This window comes from Mirounga leonina, unplaced genomic scaffold (genome assembly GCF_011800145.1).
Source record: "Mirounga leonina isolate KUSES-001 unplaced genomic scaffold, KU_Mleo_1.0 Mir_129, whole genome shotgun sequence".
Taxonomy (NCBI): Eukaryota; Metazoa; Chordata; class Mammalia; order Carnivora; family Phocidae; genus Mirounga; species Mirounga leonina.
In genome coordinates, this window is record NW_023270323.1 from 81,411,212 (window position 1) to 81,434,226 (window position 23,015).

The following is a 23,015-nucleotide window of genomic DNA, read 5'->3' on the forward strand; positions in this document are numbered from 1 at the left end:
CACCGCACCCCACCTCCAGGTACTTTCGGGGCCCCCTCTGTCTCTGGCCCATTTCTCAGCTCTGCCCCAGAAGCGATGGAGAACGTCCGTTCCCAGACTGTACTACAAACTGTGCAGGGGGCACAGGGTGTCCCGAGAAGGGGGCTCACCACAAAGCCCACTCACCGTTCCGATGGGGATCTAGGTGCTGTTTTGCAGAACAGGTCTCCCCCTTGATATCTCCAGGCACTTCCATGCCTAACTTGTGGTAGAATTCCCTCTGTTTTCTCATTTCCGCTATTAAAAATGAATATACACTCTTAACCTTAAGAAGGCAGTGAATCACATGAAAATGCTGTTCACAAATGTTGTGTGAAGAAAACAACCGACGTGGATCGGGGGTTTCGACGGCTGCCGCTACCGAGGCGATGATCTGGACTGCCCCCCTCAGCACCTCAGAGCAGGGCAGCGCCGGCACCAGGCGGGCACCCGCGGCACTGGCAGACGCACAGACCCCTGGCCGCAGCCGCAGGCCGCCCCCCGCCAGGACCGCCATTCTCAGCACGGGGCACAGCAAACGTGACCCACTGACCACAGGCTGCTCAGTGGCGGACTCAGGCTTTCCGGCACCGCCCGCGCCCGGTCACAGCTTAGAAACCAGAGTGCGGCTGATGCACCGTGCCCTTTCACAGCTACCGACGGCCACCCAGGGGTGCCCGGCGGCGGGTGGAGAGTGCCCCCTGGTGTCTGTGGCAAGCCATCACAGCTCGCTGAGTCCCGGGGAGGCAGCCGCGCAGCCCCTCTGCCCCAGGAAGGTTCCCTCCGGAAGACAGGCCAGGCCACCACACTGCCCTCTGGTCTCCTCCTCAGAAGCGAGTCAGTCAGCTTGCTCCCCGCGGCCGGCAGGCCAGTCACTGCTGGCTGCCCGCAGAGTGGGGGCCGGGCCGGGAGACGGCAGGAGCAGCAGGCTGAAACACCGATTCTGACAAGGCAGCTACTGACCGCGACTCCGAAGCGCACACCGGACAACGAAGGTACTGGTCGTTGCTCAGGGCCACGCGGCAGGTAGCAAAGAAAATTTAAACCCAAGTTGCTCAAGCTAAAATCCTACAAATCACACTATGAAAAATACTCATGCGTACCTGACCCCGTAACACCTTGTTGCCCCTTTCCCCTGCACGTTTGTCTTCCCCCGTGCACCCGAGCTCCAGGGCCGGGAATACGCCTTGGTCACACCCTGGACCCACACCGACGCTTCGCAGTGCAATCCCGCAGGAGCGCGCGGATGCAGGGGTAGCAGGCTCAGGCAGAAAGTGGCCGCCCCTCAGAACGGAAGGGACGGCACTGCTAGCCTGCAGACGGATGGGGTGCTGGGACCAGTGCCAAGTGCCAAGCCAGAAGACTGGTCTGGGAAATTTGGGATCCAATAATCATACAAAAGCTGGCTCAGAATAAAGGTGTGAAATGTACTGCTCCCACCAGGTTCTCCAAGGACGACACTGCGGTCCCGCCGGTCGGTGCGAGAGGATGCTCACCGAACGCGGAAATGGGGCAGCTTGAAATACCTTGTTTTAATTCTCAGTAAAAAATTTTCACCTATCAGGAGGAAAAGAAGATTGAAAGTAACGATACTCCATGTCAGGAAGACACCAGCCCACAGATGTTACTTGGGGTGAACTTTCAGCAAGGTAATTTGCTATTTAAAACTATTTAGGGGCGCCTGGGTGTCTCAGTCGTTAAGCGTCTGCCTTCGGCTCAGGTCGTGATCCCGGGGTCCTGGGATCGAGCCCCGCATCGGGCTCCCTGCTCGGCAGGGAGCCTGCTTCTCCCTCTCCCACTCCCCCTGCTGTGTTCCCTCTCTCGCTGTGTCTCTCTCTGTCAAATAAATAAAAATCTTTGGGCCCCTGGGTGGCTCATTCGTTAAGCATCTGCCTTCTGCTCAGGTCATGATCCCAGTGCCCCGCATCGGGCTCCCTGCTCCGCGGGAAGCCTGCGTCTCCCTCTCCCACTCCCCCTGCTCGTGTTCCCTCTCTAGCTGTGTCTCTGTCAAATAAATAAATAAAATCTTTAAAAAAAAAAAAAAACCAAAAAAACACACAAAAAACCCCAACTATTTAAACACTTCCCCACTGGCCCCCAAATTCTGCTGGTGATCTACCCTAAAGCAGTCGCCACACTAGTGCATAAGGAGAGAGGGCTGCACACAGTCGCCGGAGCCTTCTTCACAGTACTGGAGGGCTAGAAACAGCTTAGATACGGGGGCTGGGCCAGCCAGAGGCGGGCCAAGAGAGCCTCAGAACCCTTCTCAACACTGCAGGCAAGATACTACCCACTACTGACAGAGTCAACATATGAGACGACCCTAATTTACTTGCTACCCTGGGATACCGTGCAGCCATTAAACATGATACAGATCAGGGGCGCCTGGGTGGCTCAGTCGGTTAAGGGTCCAACTCTTGATCTCAGCTCAGGTCTTGTGAGTTCAAACCCCACACTGGGCTCCATGCTGGGTGTGGAGCCTACTTAAAAAAAAAAAAAAGATACAGGTCACATATTTTTTAAAGATTTATTTCAGAGAGAGAGAGTGCACGCGTGAGTGCGGGGAGGGGCAGAGAGAGGGAAAGGGAAAGAATCTGAAGCAGACTCCCCACTGAGCGTGGAGCCTGACGCAGGGCTCGATCCCACAACCCCGAGATCACGACCTGAGCCGAAATCAAGAGTCCAACGCACAACCAAATAGGCCCCCAGGTGCCCCAAGGCCATATTTTTGATGTGGAGCAAGCACCACAATATGTCGTCGTGAAAAAGGCAGATTGTGTAGCATGATCTCATTTTTTGTAAAAATTACAAGTTATAATCCTGGTGTAACCAGGATGCTGGGAGAGTCCAGGGGAGTGAGAAACACAGTGCTACACTGGGCATGAGCCAGTGTCCTTCCCTGGCGCTCTCAGCTCCTCCTCAATGACGCAGGCACATACGGGGTCCCACGGCCAATGTCACACTCGGGGGTGAAAGACTGCTCCCCCCCGCCCCGCCTCCGGGATCAGGCACGAGACGAGAACGTCCATGCGCACCACTTAGACCCAACATCCCATTCAGAGCGCCAGCCTCAGGGCTGGCAAGCACCCCATCAGCAAACAGAGCAGACACTGGGGCCGTGTGAGCTAAGCAGCAAAACTGAGATATGACGTAGGTAGGTCTGGGACAGGGGAGAAGGCAAGTGTTTTATGGAAATATAACAGAGTGCATTCTTGCTCTTATTATTTTGAATAAACTGTCATCTGTCAGATGAAGAAAAACAAAAGTTTCACTTTACCTTCACTATTCCTTCTCTGATGCTCTTCATTCCTTCATGTGGGTCCAAGTTTCTGACCTATAGCACCTCCTTCTCTCTGAAGAACTTCTTGTATGGTCTTGCAAAGCAGGTCTACTGACAAGTTCCCTCGACCTCTGTCTCGCCGAGAAGGTCTCTACTTCTCCTCCCCTCCTGCGGGACACACAACTCCGGGCTGGTGGTTTCTTCTCTCAACACTAAACACTGCACTCTCCGGTCTCTTTGCTGGCGTGGTTTTGGAGGACAAGCCAGGTGCATTCTTACCTTTGCTCCTCTGTAATAAGGTGTTTTCTCCCTCTGGCTCATTTAGCTTTGATTACTCTGTAGCTTGAAAATGATATGCATAGGTCTTGTGTTCCTGGCGCTGATCCTGCCTGGTGTTCTCTGAGGGTCCTGGGTCCGGGGTCTGGTGTCTGACGTTAGTTTGGGGAGATTCTCAGTCGTTATCGGCTCACGTATTTCTGCTGTTCTTTGTCTCTCTCCTCTGCGTCTCGTGTTCCCGTTACGTGTACCGTACGCCCTTGCGACTGTCCCACGTCCTTGGAGACTCTGATTTTTAGTGCATACCCTCTTGTATTTTCAGACTTGGGAGTTTCTGTTGATAGATCCCCAACCTCAAGGTTCTTTCCCACACAAGTCCTGTTACTAATCAACCTACCTGAGGCTTTCTTCATTTCTGCTACTGTGGTTTTATCTCCAACATTTCTTTCTGCTTCTTTCTTAGGGTTTCCATCCTTCTGCTTACACTACCCACCTGTTCTGGTCCACATTACCCATTAGAGCGCTTAGCATATTTACTGTTTTAAATTCCAGTCCGACGATTCCAACATCCCTGCCATGTCTGTTCTGATGCTTGTTCTGTCTCTTAGCGAGCCTTGTAGTTTTTTTTCTCGTGAGCCAGCTGTGATGTGCCAGGGACGAGGAATTACCGTAACCAGGCCTTTAGTGATGTGGTGAGGGGTGGGGAAGGGGATGGGCTCTGTGCTCCTCTGAATAGGTCTCAGGCTCAGGGAGCTGAGGCCTCCACACTGAACTTCATCAGTGCTCGGTGGGAAGGGGTGGCTGGAGCTGACCGGCTCCCCTTGCTCAGCTAGTTTCCCCGGGGGGCAGGCCTCGTTGGAGGTATTTCAGAATGGCTCCTGAAGTTGCTTCCCCAGCGGGAAGCACTGAGAGACCGTGGCTGAGCTCCTGGGCATGAAGCTCACGATACTGGATCTCCCTGCAGGTTTTTCTCTCTGAATTGTCCAATGGAGCCTCCAGCAATTCCTCAAGCACAGTAGAGGTTTTCGGCCCTGTGCCAGTTCCCAGGGAGGTTTCCGCTCCGGAGTCTCTGCCCTGGGAGCTGGGGCCCCCATACCAGTCTCTCCAATCTTGGGGCAGCGGTTTGCCCTATGTCCACCCCTCTTACAATCTAAGAAAAATGGCTGATTTCTCAGTCTGTTCAGCTTTTTGTTAGGACAGAGTGGCAACTTCCAAGCTCCTTACATGAGGAACCGGAAACCAGAAGTTATGAAATTTCAAAATACGGTAATTATAATTGAGTACAACTTTTTGCACTATAGGCCACTAACAAGAAAAATGGACTCTTTTGGGGGGAACGATACTTAACTGGGGTGAAAAGTTAGTGCTCCTTACCATCAAAACTGGTCACACATGTTCATCTCTACCGAGACTCTACACATTTTCATTTCTGAACATGTCTTTCTACACAGAAACGCTGACATCAGGCCACAAGCACAGGACTTTATGTGGCTCATGCGTCAGCGAGGAGGTGCTCAAGGAACTCTGTGAGCCTCTCCTCCTGCTGCTGGCCCCTGTGACGCCATCACACTGTGGGCTAGTGGTTCCCCACTGAAGAAGGGTGGACTGAAGCCCCACAGCAGCGTGGTTAGTGGACTCTGAAAGGTGGACTGCACTCGAGGTCCTGGGCCCGCAGCTGGAGCCCAGAAAACAAGCCTGCTGCAATCTGCATGGGCTTGGCGATCTCCCTCCTCCTTTCACTTCTGAGGGCATGACATCTGCAGGGCCGCGTGACCCCAGCAGGAGTCTCCGTTGTGGAGTCTGCATCGAAGTCGTGCTGACTTCATTACCAAACACTATCAAGTCTTTGGCAAAAGGTAACTTCTGAAGTCATTCAATGTTCAAGGTGCCTCTTTCCATTCTGAAAATTTCCTCTGCCCTTAGCTCCAAACTGCACACACACACACTTCATCACTACTGAGCCGTTAAGGGCTGTGCGGGAGGGGAAGTCAGGACGCTCAGCCCCACCTCGGACAGGAACTCCGACGCCCGGGCCGGCAACATATGAAAGAGCGGACGGAGCCTACTGCGGACCCCACTGGCTCAGTGACACAGGAAAGATTCACCTCGACAGCGTGCCTGCTGATGAACATGACGTCCTCCAGACATCTTCCATTTTCACAGGCATGGTTCGTTCGTTCAACTGAGCATCCTCCTGATCCACACGCATTCCTACCACCACTGGTTGTAACACGTCTTGGCAGATTCCACTTCAGTTGTACTGAATTAGAAGTTTCTCAACCCCTTGAAGATATTCCCGCCTGCAGTTTTTCCGCGCTGCTCGGAGAGATTTCTTCTTTAGTCACTCCAAGCTCACCAAACGAACAGCTGAGCAGACTGGAGACACCAAAGCCAAGGAAAACCACTCAAAACCGCCTGCCTCGCTTTCTCAGTGACTCCTGATGTTGATTGCAGAAGCTCCCTCCCTGAGAGAAGCTCCTTCTCTGGGTGCATTACCTCCGCTGCTGCGGTCAAGCAAGATTTAATTAACTTACCATCAGTAGACAGCTTTCCTTGTTTGCTAACACATGAGCCAATCAGAAACTCACTTTGACTGCAGCCTCATCTTCATCTTTTATTTCTGTGAAGAAATCCTGCTGTGATGAGATATTCCATTTTAGACTTTCAGTTCTTCCCAAAGGTTGCTTTCCTGTGCATCGGGGGTCCTGTGCGTTCAGTCTGGTGATGAGCGCACTCACGAGGACAGCTCCGAAAAAAAACCATCTACACTTCACTGCGGCTTCGAAGGGCAACATCTGGAGCCCATACTTTCCTTCTTACTTGTTTTGACATGATGCGTATGCACTGACAACAGAGTCTCACCAGGGCACACACAGCTCTCGAACAGCTGCTGGGCTGCAACTGCGTTTCTGAGATCTGCGTGGTGCGGCGGCGAGAGCGCCCCATCCAGGCTGCCGCCTTTCCTGCTCGGTGTTGTGACGTGAAGACAAACGAGACGGGAAAGAGTAAGCACGCTGTATTCCAGCAACACTACTTACGGATGACGGAATTTCAATTACTGTAACTTTCACATCACAAATGTTATTCTTTGACTCTTTCCTAACCATTTAAAAGTATTAAAAAACATTCTTGGCTCATGAGCCCTACAGACAGGCAGCAAGCCAGATCTGGCCTGCAGTTTGCCAACTCCCACTCCAGCCAGTGCGGAGGCAAGAGAAAGAAATAAAAATGCAGACCCCTTGGCCTAGAGATTCTACTTCCAGAATAAAGCCAAATATATCCACCCACACCCACAAAAATTTGCAAAAGCGTGTTCAGCGCATCTCCTCCCCTTCGGCTAAAGCCAAAGATGGGAACGTCCTAAGTTTCGGTCAGGAAGGAGCCCAGGAGCAGACGACCCACGCACCCCGTCAAGACGGGCAGAGCCCGACGTGCTGGGGAGCTCCTCTGCGCCACGCTGGCGGGAGAACCAAGCTGCGGGCCATTCGATAAATTTTATAAAATGTGGCCTCTACAAAGGCAGGTTTTTAAAAAATTATTTAAAAAGGAAACAACAGACAACTGAAAAACGGAGCCTCCACCAGGAAGGCCTCGTCTACAGGGAAGAGAGAAGCGGCTGGCATGCGGACAGCGGCGGGAGCGGACAGCAGCAGGTGCTGCCCCCACCAGGTGAAGCCGGCTTGCCAGAATGGGGCCTCCACCTGAGAAATCAGGTTTGCAACCGTGGGCGCAACCAGCACAATGATGAACTGCAGACAGCCTGTGCCAAAGCTGTTGTGCTGTGAAGGGTTTCCGAGCTGTGATGTTCCTGTGATGAGCCACACGTGGCCAAGAGTCTGAGAAAAGGAGAAGCTGAACGTCTGGTCTGTGAGAAGAGACCCTGGCCCGAAGGGGAAATGGGGCACACCCCCCGCAGAGCAACCTGCCTGGTCAGCAGGATCATCGTCCTCGCACCATGTCCTTCCATTATAACCATGTCACAGGGCATCCCACCCACGGACGGCACCCGGACTCCGTGGGGAGGGGGCAGGAAGTCAACAAGAGGAGCCCAGAACCCACCTGCCCGGAAAGCAGGGCCATTCCAGACTCCCAGGGTGGTGTCGGGGACCACCAATGGGAGCACTTGGGCTTCAGAAAGGACAAGGACCCCTGCGCGCTGTGAACACACGCACGCATGTCCATCCACCTGACGTGGCTGGAGGGGCCAGAAAGCCAACTCGGCACGCCGTGCACAGGAGGAGTTCTGCTCCGTGGGCCTCAGGAACCCAGCAGCGGTGCACGGCTCTGCGGATGCGCTCTACCCAGGACACGGGCCGGGCCAGGCCCTGGGAGAGCCAGATTTTACTGCTTCTAATGAATCACAGACGGACGCTGTGCTAGTGCAGGGCGGCGGGGGTGACCGACGGACAGGCTGACTGCACCTGTTCAGATGCAATAACCACCAGAGGTGGGCTTCCCAGGAACAAGAGCCAGAATCCACTCAGGCCTGCAGACGCCACCAGTTCACAGGACCGGGGTGCCCTGAGCAAGTCCAGACTTGGAGACAGGAGAGGCCAGGAGGGGGCCAAGCAGTCAGCCCTGGGGCTGACCCAACGTGGATCCGGATTGAAATAAACTGAAACAAACTCGAAAAACGTGGTATTCTCGAGGCAGTTAGAAATGTTGGCACTGACCGGGTATTTGATACCAAGGGATTACTGTTATTTTCTTAGATATATAAAGGTGCTGTGGTTACGTGTGTTAAGAAGAACCTTATCTTCTGGGACAGGAAGATGGGCGGGGGCAGTGGATGAAACAGGATTCACTGTGAGCTGGAAAACTGTGGCCTCTGGGTAATAAACACATGGGATTCTGTACGTGGTTCTGCCTGCTTTTGTGTTTAAAATACTCTATAATAATTTTTAAAGGTACTGGCATTTTATTTGGATGTATTCTTTGCCTTAGGACTAAAAAACTTTTGGCTATCAAAAGATGGTTGCCGGGCGCCTGGGTGGCTCAGTTGGTTGGGCGACTGCCTTCGGCTCAGGTCATGATCCTGGAGTCCCGGGATCGAGTCCCGCATCGGGCTCCCTGCTCGGTAGGGAGCCTGCTTCTGCCTCTGACCCTCCCCCCTCTCATGTGCTCTCTCTCTCTCTCTCATTCTCTCTCTCTCAAATAAATAAATAAAATCTTAAAAAAAAAAAAAAAAGATGGTTGTCTCCATCTACATTTTACTCAGGAAACTTAAATTCTTCTTATATAAATGAACTTGTGAATGGTGAAGAAAAGATGAACAACATTATTAAGTTATGTGAAAAGCCAAATGAATATCTTCTGATCTAACATAGTAAGCTGTATTTTAAATTATAACCGTCTTCTGAAACATTACAATGAGAAAACACAGCCCAAAGAAATTCCTAACATATTTTATCTTTGAAAGAAAGTGCACCTAAGTTTTGTCAGCAGGCACTGCCATGTCATCCCACCCCCAGACCCTGAGACCAATGTCCCTCCCCACCGCCCCTATCACCACCCCCACAAAGAGGGACAGCAACGGTCTCTGTGTTCAGAACTGGAGAAAAGTTTTAAAAAGAACGGCCATTTCCACTTTCAGGATATTTATACTACATAGTATTTCTTTTTAATTCTCAATGACATTTGACTTTAAATGCAGTTAACCTTTATCGACACCCTGGCTACTGGTTGCGCGTCTGCGGAGGTATGATGAGGGACGCCGCCCCCACGAGGCTGCATGCTCAGCACGTTCCTCCCGAACGCAGGAGCGGCAAGGCAGAGACAGTGGACGAAGCCGGCCCCACGGTACTCGTGAGTTCAGCACAGCGACAAGACAGGTGGTGCTGTTGCCACAGAGGGGGCCTCCCTCCAGGGCCAGGACCCCACGAGGAAAGCCCCCCAGACGCCGTGCTGCAGACTCTGCGGTCCAAGAGAGACATTCTGACACTCACCTTCCTGAAGGCCTGGAACCAGTTTGTAAACAATGTCCTGCATGGTTCTGTCATGACTGGCAAAGAGAATACAACAGATAAGGTTAGCCAAAAACCCGGGCACATTTTCCAATAACAAGAGCAAACTCCACAATCACAAATTTGAAATCTTGGTTGAATTCTGCTTCTAGTTTGCACTTAAAAAAATGTGCTAGCAAACGTTATATATGACCTGAATTAATGCACCATTTAATTCAGGTTCTGGAAGCTTAAGAACATTTCAAGTAGTGCTGGCACAAAGGTCCTCTAGGTGATGAGTGCCCTCTGCCTGCTGAACGCAGTGCCAACCAGAGCCATGGCCTGCAGTGGCCTGTCCAACCGCACACCGCCTCCCCCCTCTTCCACGGGTGCTTCCCCGGGTCTCCACCGGACAGGAAGCTTTTCTTTAACGTTCTGAAAAAGGTAGAGGACAGGCCCTAAGATCAGGCCCTCTGGTGGTCTTTATGATCCACCTACGAAGGTTTTCTGGGAATGTTACATAAGCACAGTATTTGAAATATAATTCTTATTCCAGTTTGCTATTTTTAAACATAATTTTTTTTTTTAAAGATTTTATTTATTTATTTGAGAGAGAGAGAATGAGAGAGACCAAGCACATGAGAAGGGGGAGGGTCAGAGGGAGAAGCAGACTCCCCGCCGAGCAGGGAGCCCGATGCGGGACTCAATCCAGGGACTCCAGGATCATGACCTGAGCCGAAGGCAGTCGCTCAACCAACTGAGCCACCCAGGCGCCCTTAAACATAAATTATTAATACATTTAAGTAACTGTTTTCAAATCAGTGTTAATTTTCAAACATCATCCATTAAAATGAAAACCTTAAGAAACCCAGATAGGTAACTTGTAACTAACTGACAAACAATTATGCTCCACAAAACCCACCGACCTTAGCCCAGAGAGCTAGGCCAGGACTGGGCACACAGCAGCCACGCACCAGGCTCACCGTTCTGCCACAAACGGTGGGGGACCAGGTCCTGCAGAGACCACCGCTCACCATTTCCAAGAACTCTGAAGTTCTACCAGACACTGGGCTGACGACTCAGCCTGTGGTGTGGCTGCCAGAAGCAGGGTTCCTCAACCCTTCTGACCACGATCCACACCAAGAAATACATCTCACGTCCCCACGCTCACATTACGTGTGTGTATGGGTGACGGACACACGCACATGGATAAGCATCACGAATCCCAGGTGGCCTGCAGCACGTGCGACTCCCATCTCCGACACTACCCCCACCGGCTTCGTGGAAAGCTCACCTGATCCACAAGGAAAGCAGGCTGGACCGAATCCTGCTGCAGAGCTCGACCCTGGGTCCTCTGCATGAACATGCTAAGCCCTGCCTGCCTGGCCAAGGATCCACAGGGCAGAGTGGAGGGCTCAGGGGACCCTCCCTGGGGAGGGTTCCAGGAGGCAGGACAGAACAGCACAGGGCATTTTTCCTGGTGTCGGCACATCCAGGCTCTTGGTGTGGCAGCCCCTTGGTACAGAGGCCACTTCTTTGCAGTATTCATGCTTACACTGCATGCTGTAGGCTACACACCCTCTCTTAGCTCTTCTCTTGACCTGGCCCACATGGCTAAAGTCCTTGTCTTGAAGATGAAGCCTGGAAGGACAGAGCTGCCTCACAGATCCACCGGACCTTAGGAGCTCAGGCTCAGCACCCGCCTGCAGCCAGCACCTCACGGCATCGTCCTACCTCCTAAGGCCCGAGCCACTGCCTGGGGCCCTGCATGGGGCCACCAGGCCCTGCTGCCCCATCCTAAGTGCCCTCTCCCCACTCTGCCCCAGCCCAGAGCTGAAGGCCCTTCCTTTGGGGCAACCGCGCGATCAGGGTGTAGCAGAATCAGAGCAGAAGGCTGGGCCAAGTGTGGAGGGCGAAGCTGTGTCAGGAACAAGGCTCCGAGCCAACTGCAGAGCCGGCAGCAAGACAGGTAAAACACTGTAGTTCCAGGCAGAGCACAGAGGGCAAGGAGTAAGGGGCAGGATTAGCAGGAAAGAGCCACCCTGGAGCCCAGAGCCCCCAGCAGGCCTCAGGGCCGAGCACCTTCCCCTAGCTCTGCACCTTGACCTTCCTGGCCTCCCTCCCTGGTCACCACATGGTCACTGCACAGAGAAGAGGCAGGGCCTGGCCAATGCACCTGGCTAGCTCCGCTCTACTGGCCCCCTCTGTGTGTTAGCAGGTTAGGCTATGTTTAGAACACCAGGGTCCCAGACTGCTAAAGAGTTTCAGCTCTCCAGAAAGCCCTGCCTAATGCAGAGCGCAGGAGAGGGGCCGGACTCTGAGAGGGAGGCCAGAGTCTCCACAGCTTCCCACCGGCATGAAGCCCCACTACCTCCTGCCTTTTATAGTTCACATCAGGAAAGCCCCCCTGCTCTACAAAACTACACCCCCAAGACAGGAAACACGTGAATACACACTGCCAACAATTAGCGCCCAGAATATATATAAAGCGTTTCTTAAAATCAGAACAAAACAAAGAACCCAATAGAAAATGACATGAGATGTGAACAGACACCTCCCAGAAGTCCAAATGGCCAGGTAACATTTGGGAAGAGGCCGGGGCTCACTGATAACCAGGGCAAGAGCACAAGATACCCTACAGAGCCACCACGTGGCAAGAATGCAGTCCACGGGCACCCACAGGACACACTGGTAAGGTCGTGCACTGCACAACAGCCCAGGAGAGCACGGCAAGGCCCAGAGCAGCACTGAGTGCCCGCCACGGACACCCCAATGTCCCCCGGCCACAGAACCCCACACTAACAGGCCGGGTCAAGGGCAAGGCACACAAACACACTGTTGGTCCCACTTGTAGTGAGCTGGACAAAGGGTACTAAGCTCTGTTGTCTGGGGACGGTGGGCTGTTGGGCAGGGGCTTCTGGGCCTGGCGGTATCCACCTCCTGATCTGGGAGTGGTTTCTCGCTGCGCGACATGTTTTTAAACTCTTCTGTGCCCACTAGATACTTCACACCCTTAGGAGTGGTTCAGAACAGATTTTCAGACCTACCTCTGCTGCTCCCACGTGGTGTGGGGAGTGCTTCGCTTCCTTTAGAACAGCCCCCCAAGTCTGGAAGCCATTTAAAACTCTGCATAAAAGCCACAAGCCGACCCCCTGACGCCAGCAGGGCCACCAGCTGCAAGGAACAAGATGCAGGCCACACGCAAGGGGCCTAGGACCACTCGTTCCACAACAGAAAGGTGGACCCAGGGCTGCCACCCGCTTCAGAGTAAATGTCAGCCCGTTTAGTGTAAAACCAGTGAAATCCACATTGGTCCTGAGGTTCCTCAAATTATTCAATTTGAGCAAATACTCCTGAAAACTTGTGGGAACGGCCCCAGTGCTCACTGGTCTGACTTGGCCGGCAGGGAGGCCAGGTGCGCAGAGCAGGGCGGCTCCCTGACATGGAACGATGCCGGAAGCTGTGACCGGGGAGCCTGGAGGCACTTACCCAATGTACTGTAGCGGGTGACTCTGGTGGATCACAATCCTACACGTGGGGCAGGTGTTATTCTCTTCCAAATACTTGACCAGGCAACTCCGACAGACTGTTTGCAAAAGCACATGCATGTCAGAAAGTGAAACCAGAATGCAGATCCCGACACGTCCTCGGGCTCGGCACGCACTCCAGCCACAGTGCAGACCACCTCGCACGTGGCTGCTTCAATGGGACACCTGCCTCTCAGGTCTCACCAACAACAGAGAAGTCTCAAGTGCTCAATCAGGCGCCTCACTCAGCAGGTCTGGGGTGTAGGGATAAGAGGGACGAGGCACCTAAGTGAGGACGAGGTGCCCAGAGGTCAAGAGCTGAGACATCACTAGAATGCACTTCAGGGTCTCGTCCGAATATTCTCACCACAGGGGCTAACAGTTACAATTTTCATCTTTGTCTAAAAAAATCACAAGATTTTCTGTGTATAACAGAATTCGAGAAAATTCAATGAGAATAACAATTTAAAGCTATGATTACCTTTAAAATAAAAGTTCCATCAAAATTGGCAAATGTTTTATTTTCTAAGGCAGAAAATACAGGATCAAAAGTCATCTGCATTCCAGGCATTGGTTTTATTGCAAAGACCCTGTCCCCACAGAGGGCTCCTGCCTGGCATCCTCAGCCACCGTCCCAGCGGCTAGCTTCAGGTGAATAGCACCTGCTAACTGTTCACTCAAGACGGGGCTTAAATCACCCCCAGTTCAGCACAAGCTGGGTCTTCTAAACATCAAAACACAGGCTCATTAGCCTTGAGGAGCCAAACCACATTTCCCTGTTTAAAAAGTTTAAGGAATTCATTTGGAAATTTTAAAAATAAGCATTTCTGTCCACTAGAAATGAGTATTTTGTCATAACGCAGTTATACTGGTTTTGCGGTTACACAGAAATAACTAAATTTTCCTGTATTTAGCTTTCTTAAATGATATCGCTACTCAAATTACCCATAATATTTTTAATTTGAAATAATTTCTCTGATTTAAGATCTTCTTTAGTCCTGCTTCTGTGTCTTGCTTTGTGCTTGAGCTAAAAGCTTTTGGTGAGAAAAAAAGAAGAAAGAAATAAAAGAAAAGAGAAAGCCCAAGGATCAAGAAACCACAAGGCTCGAAGCTGTCATAGGCCTCGTTCTAGGACATTCCGCCATGCACATATGCAGACACTCAGTCACATTTCTCCCACGGCTGTCAAACACCATGTTCTAGAATATTCCCCACATACACGTGTGCAGACACTCGGTCACCGTGGTCGCGTCGATGAGATATCCGCTGCATAGGCGGCAGGTGATGTGGGCGTTTATGTCCCAGAGTTTAATCTTTCTGGTCAACATCTTTGGCTTCTGCAAGAAAAAAACACTTATTAAGTAATATCTGAAATACTCCCATGTGTTTTTTTTTTTTTTTAGATTTATTTATTTTTAGAGAGAGAGGGAGAGAGATAGCATGAACAGGGGGAGGGGCAGAGGGAGAGCGAAAATCTTCGGCAGACTCCCTGCTGAGCAAGGAGCCCGATGCAGGGCTCCATCTCACGACCCCGAGATCACGACCTGAGCCGAAACCAGGAGTCGGACGCCCAACCGACTGCACACCCAGGCACCCCTGAAATACTCCCAGGTGTTCCATCAAAGGTCCAGGCTCAACATAAATCAAGCTACAGCACATCCCCCTAGAAGGGCTCAGCTACCCACCAGGGCCAGGTCCAAGCTGCAAAGACTCTGGGGCCCGACTTCCATCTGTAGAATGGAGTGCTGTAGGTCTTCTCACAGAGGACCGTGACTGTCCTGCCAGACACCCGACGGGCGGCACCCCGCAAATGCACCACCGCTTCTCCTTAACCACCGATGACACTGCCCCTCCAGGCCCCCCCGAACCTCTCCTGCTCAGGACTGAGCTGAAGCCAGCTGGTGAGGTGGGTGGGTGAGTCAGGAGATCCGCGCAGCTGCAGGAAGAGAGGCTGCGGGAGCAGGAGGCTGTGGGGTCACTGCCAGAGCTTCTGGCTCCTCTGTAAAGCTAGGGGACAAATGACCCTGAGGGACGCTAGTGGGGGCAACACTGGCCCAACCTGAACGAGAAGCAAGGTCCCCCAATGAGGCCTCATTGTGGACACACGGGAACAGCTGATAAGCACATGCAAAGGTGCTCAACCCACAGATACATCCACACACGCAGGTCACACCACATGTCATTCCTCAGACATTCCAGTCGACGTTCGGTCCTGACAAGTCCCAGGGAAGCGGACAGTCAGAAGGGCTGCCAGCCAGATGTACCCGAACAGAATAGGAGCTGTTCCATTTCTAGAGATTTATCTTAATAACGGGACAAGTTCAAAAGATGTTTGCTGCAATTGTTTAAAATGGCAAATCATAGAAAACTGCCACCGAGGACTGGCTAAGAAAGCAATTTCATTTAGCCAGCAGGGGCGCCAGACACTCCTCCCCTTCTCTCTGTCCTGTCCAGGGGAAATCCAACCGGCCCCCCAGGACCTCACCCTTCCTGGGCCTCAGCAGCCTCTTGGCCCAGCACAGCCCAGTCCCACAACTGGGGGTTCCCAAGGCCACCTGCCGATCCCCCTCACTGTCCCACAGGACATCAGCATCGCACACGCCCCGGCATCATCAAAGTCCAGACACTGGTGCGCTGAAGTGCTGACATGTTGTTTCTGTCTCGGGGGCGGGGGGTGCGCCCCTGCCTGCTCAGCCCCACTGTACCAGTCTCTCCCTAGACCACAGGCTCTATGAAGGTTGGCTTTGTTACTGCATCTCCTGAGCTGTGCCAGGAGTTACAGCAGCTCTTGGGGACGTCCACATCCTACCCCAAAACCTGTACGTCGCCTCACACGGGAGACGGTCCCAGATGACCCTGTGGGCCCCATGTCATCCCAGGGCCCTTAAGAGGGGAGTTGGGAGGGTCAGAGTCAGAGAGACCGGGAGACATGACGCCGCGGGCTTGAGGGTGGGCCACGGGCCAAGGGTGCAGGTGCCCCAGAAGCTGGAAAAGACAAAGAAGCCAGAAGGAGCCAGCCCTGGGGGCACCTTGACTTCTGACTTCGGCACTGTCAGGTGACACATCTGTTCCAGCAGTAGTAGGAAACCAACCCGAAATGCTGCTCCAGTGAATGCCCACAGACTGAATGTCCCCAAAGTGAGCATTCCTAACAGAAGTCTGCACAAAGACCAGAAACAGGCCTGTCAGAGTTGAGGGCGTCACTGAGGGCGGCTGGTTCCCAGGCCACTGGGCAAGGGCAGTCGCTGCTTAATGCTGTTTCAGAGAAAGGGGAAAGAAAGCAAACCACCCGGGGGACTTGCGGCCCACGTGCCTCCGCGTGAGGTCCGAGGGCAGTGCTGGCCATCCCTGCCAGGGCGCAGTGCAGCCTGGGGGGCGCCTGGCCGGGGCTCTGTGGCTGGTGAGGGGGCAGAGGGCCTGGAGGGAGCAGCAGTCTGGAGGTGAACTGTCAGAATCCACAAACTATCAGAGTGAGTGAAGGCATCTGGCTGGCGTCGCTCACGGAATGGCGTGTGTCTACACTGCAGTCCCGCTCCAGGATTTGCGTGGAACGCGAGACAAAAGCAGACCCTTCTGCTGTTCACTCACATCTCTCCTCCCTTCAGCGTCAGGCTAGAGCAGACACGTGGTCCCCACTGGACAGGGCCCTTCCCACCTCCCTTGCAGCCAGGTGTGTCTGTGGGTCGGGGTTCGCTGACGTTACTAGGAATCCAGTAAAGATGAAATGGGGCTTGGTGGACCATTCTCAGAGGGTTCCTGTGGGCCAACCAGCCTCATCTGGTGAAGACGGGCCCGCTCTGAGCCGACCTGGGTTTGCATCCTGTTCTTGGCACACGTGTGTGCACTGAGGCCCAGCCAGGTGGCTGGCCTTCGGGGAGCCCAGCAGCACCGAGTGCAGCAGGACATAAAAGGACAGATCAGCTGCGCGGATCTCCTGACTCTCCTGACTCCTGGAGTCATCCCAAGCAAAGCAGAGCAGGAAACGGGCCTGCCGACATGGAAACCTCACGTGAGGCCCACGCTGGCCCCAACTGAGTACTGTTCTCACGTCCTCCACCTTCTGTTGAGCAGCCGTTTATATGCCAGCCACTCAGGACATGAGGACATGCAAATATTCCTACCACACAGTAATGTGCTCAGCAACAAAATATCTTCCCAACCACCAAGTAACTGAGCTGCCAAACTACAGACAAAACAGGGCTCGCTTTGGCCACACATATACTAAAATTAGAATGATACAGAGAAGATTAGCTCAAGGATGACACACAAATTTGTGAAGCCAAAACAAAGTCCCAGGTCACGCTGGCACAGATGGGGCCTTTGGCCCCTTTGAGGGACAGGGTCAGTGTGAGCTCATGCTTAGTGAGCAGGTGGGTAAATAGATGAAGACGTGTGTGTGCATGTGAGTGTGGACTCCCACACCTACCTCCCAGCTCTGTCCGTTGGGGGGGCCTGGGAGTAATGGCTCCTTGGCGGCCTAGGTCCCAGTGTGGACACACCACTGTCCGCCACGAGGCTCATGGGTGCAGGAACACGGCTGCCGTAAGGCGGGGCTGGGAATGCAACAGAACTGGGGCAGAGCATCTGGCCCCAGCTCCAAGGGCTCCACTGGCCACACTGGCGACAACTGGAGCTTCAAGATATGGGGTGACTATCATCAGGAGAACAGAATGAATCAGACTACAATCAACAGAATAACACAGAAGTTCACGCGTCCACACCGAGACAGACAAGTAAGGAAGGGACGTGAAGGTGAGCTGATCCCATGGAAGCAGGAGTCACCAGCCACCACGGACCGAGGGGACAGTTTCCTCAGGAACCACCAATGGAGGCCTTGCTGAGAGAAGACTCAAAAAGTCTCCAAGACCCCCCGACCAAACACTTCTTGGGCACAGAGTGAGAGTGGGGCGTCCTGGTAGAAACACTGTGTAGACGTCACTTGCTGAGTGAGGGGACACCCAGGTGGGCACCAGGCGGCTGACAGACCGCTGTGCCTCCTGGAATCATGCCACGAGGGACACAGCACCCCTCTCGAGACCCCTGTTAATAGAGCACACACGAGTCTCACCCACAGGAAACCCCAAAGGAGGCAACCCCAAGGGAGGCAGGTCGCAAGAGACAAGGGAGGACGGAGGGGGCAGGCCGCCCGAGCACAGCGCCCGGCTGAGGGGATGGCCCCGACAGCCTGGAAAGGGACCCTCTACCTGCTGACCCCCCACGTCAGGAGACGAGAGTGGCCCCAAGGCCAGCCACCCTCCCGTCCTCAGGCCTATGAGGAGCTGCACTCAGGAGGGGAAATGTCCACTGTCACCATCATGCAGACATCCCGCCCCTGGGCCTCCCACGCCTGGTGGCCCCTGTGCAGCCCTGGACACTGGACAGCAGTGGGCATGAGCCAGGGGAGGAGAGTGTACCCTCCGCACGCTGCACCTACCAGCAGAGCCCCGGATGCCTCGCCCGGTGCGTCTTAGAGCCTCTCGCAGGGGCTGGGAGGCAGACCCCACGGACGTCAGGAGAGGTCAGCAGTGCGCGGGAACGGTGGGCTTTTCACAGCTGTCCATCCCTCCCCACGCGACAACACAGGCCGCTGAAGGGCCGGCCTGGGGGCCGGGCGAGACTGCCTCACCTCTTCTAGATGTCTTCGGTCCCGTCCTCCTGCCTGTGCATCGGGCGCTCAGGCTGCGGCTCTGATGCGGTCAGTCCTCGCCTGCGGCTTCACTCTGCCCTGCGGGTCTTCACGTCTGCGCCTCCCTGCTGTCCCTTGATCTCTGCCCATTTTCTGGCACAGAAACAGCCCCCGTTATTTCCTGTCAGCTCATTCATGGAGGATGCACACGGTCCCGTAATGAAGCTGTCTAGAGTTCTTAGGTGAGTCCCACGTAGTAAACAATACAACACGGTCAACCGCAGCTGTTAGTTAAGAGGAAATCTGGAGACGTGGGAGTGGCTGTACCCTAATCTCCCCTAGAGCTGTCAGATATTACGTTCTAAAGGAGTTGCAAGGAAATGACTTCTGTGGCGACAGTCTACTCAGTAAAATCCAGGGTACATCTAGGCAATTCACATGCACTGAAAGAAGAGAAAAATCAAAGTTCAAACTGCATTTACCTGTACATGGCAGATGGCAGCCCGGAACGCTCTGCTACATTGTGAGGCCTGTGGAGACACACAACACAGGGGCATCACTCACACATGCGGTCCACACGGAGCCCATGTCCCCTGCCAGCAGCCTTGGCTTTGCCCATGTACTTGTTTAAAACAACCAAGAGGAAAACAGGAATTACTGACACTAGTGAAGGGGCGGCTGGGGGGCTCAGTCGTTGAGCGTCTGCCTTCGGCTCAGGTCATGATCCCAGGGTCCTGGGATCGAGCCCCGCGTCGGGCTCCCTGCTCCGCGGGAAGCCTGCTTCTCCCTCTCCCTTTGCTCCCCCTGCTTGTGTTCCCGCTCTCATTGTGTCTCTCTATGTGAAATAAATAAATGAAATGTTTACAAAAATAAAATAAGGGGCATCTGGGTGGCTCAGTCGTTAAGCATCTGCCTTCGGCTCAGGTCATGATCCCAGAGTTCTGGGATCGAGCCCCACATCGGGCTCCCTGCTCCGCGGGAAGCCTGCTTCTCCCTCTCCCGCTCCCCCTGCTTGTGTTCCCTCTCTCGCTATGTCTCTCTCTGTCAAGTAAATAAATTAAAAAAAAAAAAAAATGACATTAGTGAAGAACCAGAACCGACTGCAGAGACGTGGACAGATCTCAGTGGCAGTCCTGTAGCCTCCGCACCCCACACCTGCCCGCAAGCGCCGGTGTCACCAAGGCCCAAGGGCTGCTGGGCTGGGAGGCCCTATGGGAGGTGTGGGGGCAGGGGGCTCCATCACAGCTCCAGAGGAGGGGGCAAATCTCAGGGGTGACCTGATGGGAGGCTGGGACCTCGGGGAGGGACAGGGAATAGTAGTATTTAATTGCTGTGATTTCTGTGTTTTTTGCACCCTGACATCCCTCCTCACATCCTGTAAGGCGAGCACGCAGGCTCCAAGCTGGGTTCCAGGCCACGGCAGGGGTCACGGAGTTCTAGGGGGAGACGGGCACAGACACCAACCAGCACAGGGCCAGGGTCGGGGCTCAGGGAGGGCCGTGTGAGGGGCCTCACTGAATGGAGCCTGGTGAACACAGCTGAGGGGAGAGGGTGATTGTGAGGCCTCCGGGAAGACCTGGGCTCCCACTGTGGGTGACAGGGAGCCAACAGGTTGCTCTCAAAGCTCCAGGGGGGTGGGGGTGGTCTGCACCCCAGCCTGCAGGCCCCGGGGTGGTCAGGCTGGTGGCCACGGTGGGGGCTCAGTCTGAGACGCCTCCAGAACCTCCATGGACCCTTCCCTCCTGCCTGCCCACACTCTCCCTCCTCTGTGGGAAGCCCTGAGGTCTCCCCACCCTCCAGGTGGGAAGGTGGACAGGCAGGGCTGGAGGTGCTGTCCCTGCTCCCTTCTGAAGCAGGGACACACCTGAGAAAGCACCAGGGCCCTGGTGGCTTAACGATAGTGGTTAAGTACAACCTTGGAACGGTGGGTCTAGTAATACTTAAATCATGTTCACGTTATATCCAGTTTATGTCATTTTTACTCTTCAAGCTTTCCACACTGCATTATTAATTAATCTTTGAAGCTCAATTAACTTCTACAGAAAAAGGAAGACAGGGAGGGAGGGAAGGAGGAAGAGAGTTACTTGGCTGGTTAGGAAGACTACCAGGTGTGTCTAAGGCACTGACAAGAGAAGCAAGACGAGGAAAGACGGGACCTAGTTCTAGACCAGGGCTGGCCAGAATGCTCTGGGATGATGGGACTCCAAGAATCCCCTCTGCCCAATAGGGTGGCTGGTGAGCCCTTGAGATCTGGCTACTGTGAATGAGGAACTTTTCAGTTATTTAAGTTGTATTGTGGCTAGAACACTAGACCTCAGTGAACAAAAAAGACACAAAAAAAGGCTCCCTAGAGCCTACATTCTACTGGAGAAAGACAGACAATAAATAATAAATGCTACACATGGGTAAATTACTTAGTATGTTAAAAGGTGATAAATGCTATCAATAGGAGCAGAGAAGGGGAGTCAGGGCACTGGTGGGGGGGAAGGGGGTCAATGAGTCTCTCTTTGAGAAAGTTACATTCGAGCAATAATAGAACTATGCTATTGGTATGAATTATGAAGAACTTTATGCTGACAAAGTTGAAAATTTATATGAAATTGATAAATTCCGCGCTGTGAATTGTACAAGACTGTTGAATCTCAGATCTGTACCTCTGAAACAAATAATGCAATATATGTTAAGAAAAAAAAAAGAAGAAGAAGAAGGCAGCGGGAGGGGAAGAATGAAGGGGGGGAAATTGGAGGGGTAGACGAACCATGAGAGACGATGGACTCTGGAAAACAAACAGGGTTCTAGAGTGGAGGGGGGTGGGAGGATGGGTTAGCCTGGTGGTGGGTATTGAGGAGGGCACATTCTGCATGGAGCACTGGGTGTTAGGCACAACAATGAATCATGGAACACCACATCTAAAACTAATGATGTAATGTATGGGGATTAACATAACAATAAAAAAATTTTTTAAAAAATTGATAAATTCCCAGAAAAATAACTCACCACAATTGAGGCAAGCAGAAAAAACCCAGAAGTTCTGTAACTATTAAGGAAGTGGACTCAGTCGTCAGGAACACCCCAGGCCTACCATCTCAAGGGCGGTTCTACCAAGTGTTCAAGGAACCCAAACAAACCTCCTCAAACAAATCCACTCAGACAATCACAAAGACAGTATTTTCCAACTCATTTTATGGAGGTAACATGCACACACATCAGATCAGAACTGAAGGAAAATCACAGACTGAACTCACTGGTGGCCATCGGTGTTAAAATTGCAAGCACACGGAGTCACCTGACCCAGGAGTGTCTGAGCAGGAGGGTCATGCTTGACAAACTAGCTTTATCCCTACTATGCAAGGGGGCTTACTATGAGGGAAAAAAGTAATTTGACAAAAGACAAAAGGAGAAAAATGAGAAGATCTTCCCAAAGATGCACAGAAATCATTTGATAAAATTCATTATCCACTCATTATCCATTTAAAAAACTCTTAGCAAATTTAGAAGCTAATAAAAGTTCTCTGTTTAAAAGAAACACAGGGGCACCTGGGTGGCTCCGTCAGTTAAGTGTCTGACTCTTGATATCGGCTCAGGTCATGATCTCAGTGTCGTGAGATCGAGCCCCGTGCCGGGCTCCACGCTGGGCATGGAGCCTGCTTAAGATTCTCTCTCCCTCTGCCCTTCCCCCACCCTAAAAATAAATAAATAAATAAGACACAAACACAAATATGCACTCAAAGGTTTATGCCTGAATGTTCAAGGCAGCTTTCTTCATAATAGTCCCACATAATAGTCCCACAATGGAAAGAGCCACAGTGTCCGTCAACGGGTGGTGGGGAACAGAAAGTGGTCCATCCACTCAGCGGGTACTGCTCAGCAACCAAAATGAACAAAGGACAGAACTCTGTGCTGCAGGAAAGAAGCCAGACACAAGGACCTCGCAGTGCATGTCCCACCGGACACACAGTTCTAGAAAAGGCAGATCTGGGTGCCTGTGGGCCGGCCAGTGGCAGGGACTGGTGGCCGGAAGTCTGAGGAGATGGCAGGGTTCTGGGTCAGGACTGGGGTGTGGGACAGATGCACCAAAAGACACCAACCACACCAGAAAGCTGCGGTGAGCTTTAGCGTGGGTAGACTGTACCTCTGTTAAAAGTGCATTTTAAAATTTAAAAAAACTACAACAAACATCATTCCTGGTGGTGAAATTGGAAAAACAAAACAAAAACAAACTCCCATTTTATACCAGGCGTCTCCCCCACCCTCATCCCCAAATAATCAATTCCAGGTGGATGAAGACCAAATGTGAAAATACAATTTTAAACCTTTGGAAGATACTAGGGAGAACATCTTCCTGA

The 23,015-nt window shown here is 52.8% G+C and overlaps 1 protein-coding gene and 1 pseudogene across 3 annotated transcripts in view; one reads left to right on the top strand and one right to left on the bottom strand.

Moving 5' to 3' along the window:
• PCGF3 (polycomb group ring finger 3) overlaps nt 1-23,015 on the bottom strand; it is a 54,814-nt gene that overhangs the window by 18,432 nt on the left and 13,367 nt on the right. For 2 of the 3 annotated variants that reach the window (XM_035005525.1, XM_035005523.1), the window contains exons 2-7: nt 19,152-19,199; nt 18,670-18,822; nt 14,263-14,380; nt 13,006-13,102; nt 9,520-9,575; nt 166-276 (exon numbers count right to left, since the gene is read on the bottom strand). In XM_035005525.1, coding sequence (XP_034861416.1) covers nt 166-276; nt 9,520-9,575; nt 13,006-13,102; nt 14,263-14,371 — 373 coding nt within the window. In that variant the 5' untranslated portion in view covers nt 14,372-14,380; nt 18,670-18,822; nt 19,152-19,199. Of the gene's footprint in view, nt 1-165; nt 277-9,519; nt 9,576-13,005; nt 13,103-14,262; nt 14,381-17,469; nt 17,867-18,669; nt 18,823-19,151; nt 19,200-23,015 lie in introns of those variants that run through there. The other variant, XM_035005524.1, reaches the window with a different exon arrangement.
• Nucleotides 17,243-17,336, top strand: LOC118010945 (annotated as a pseudogene).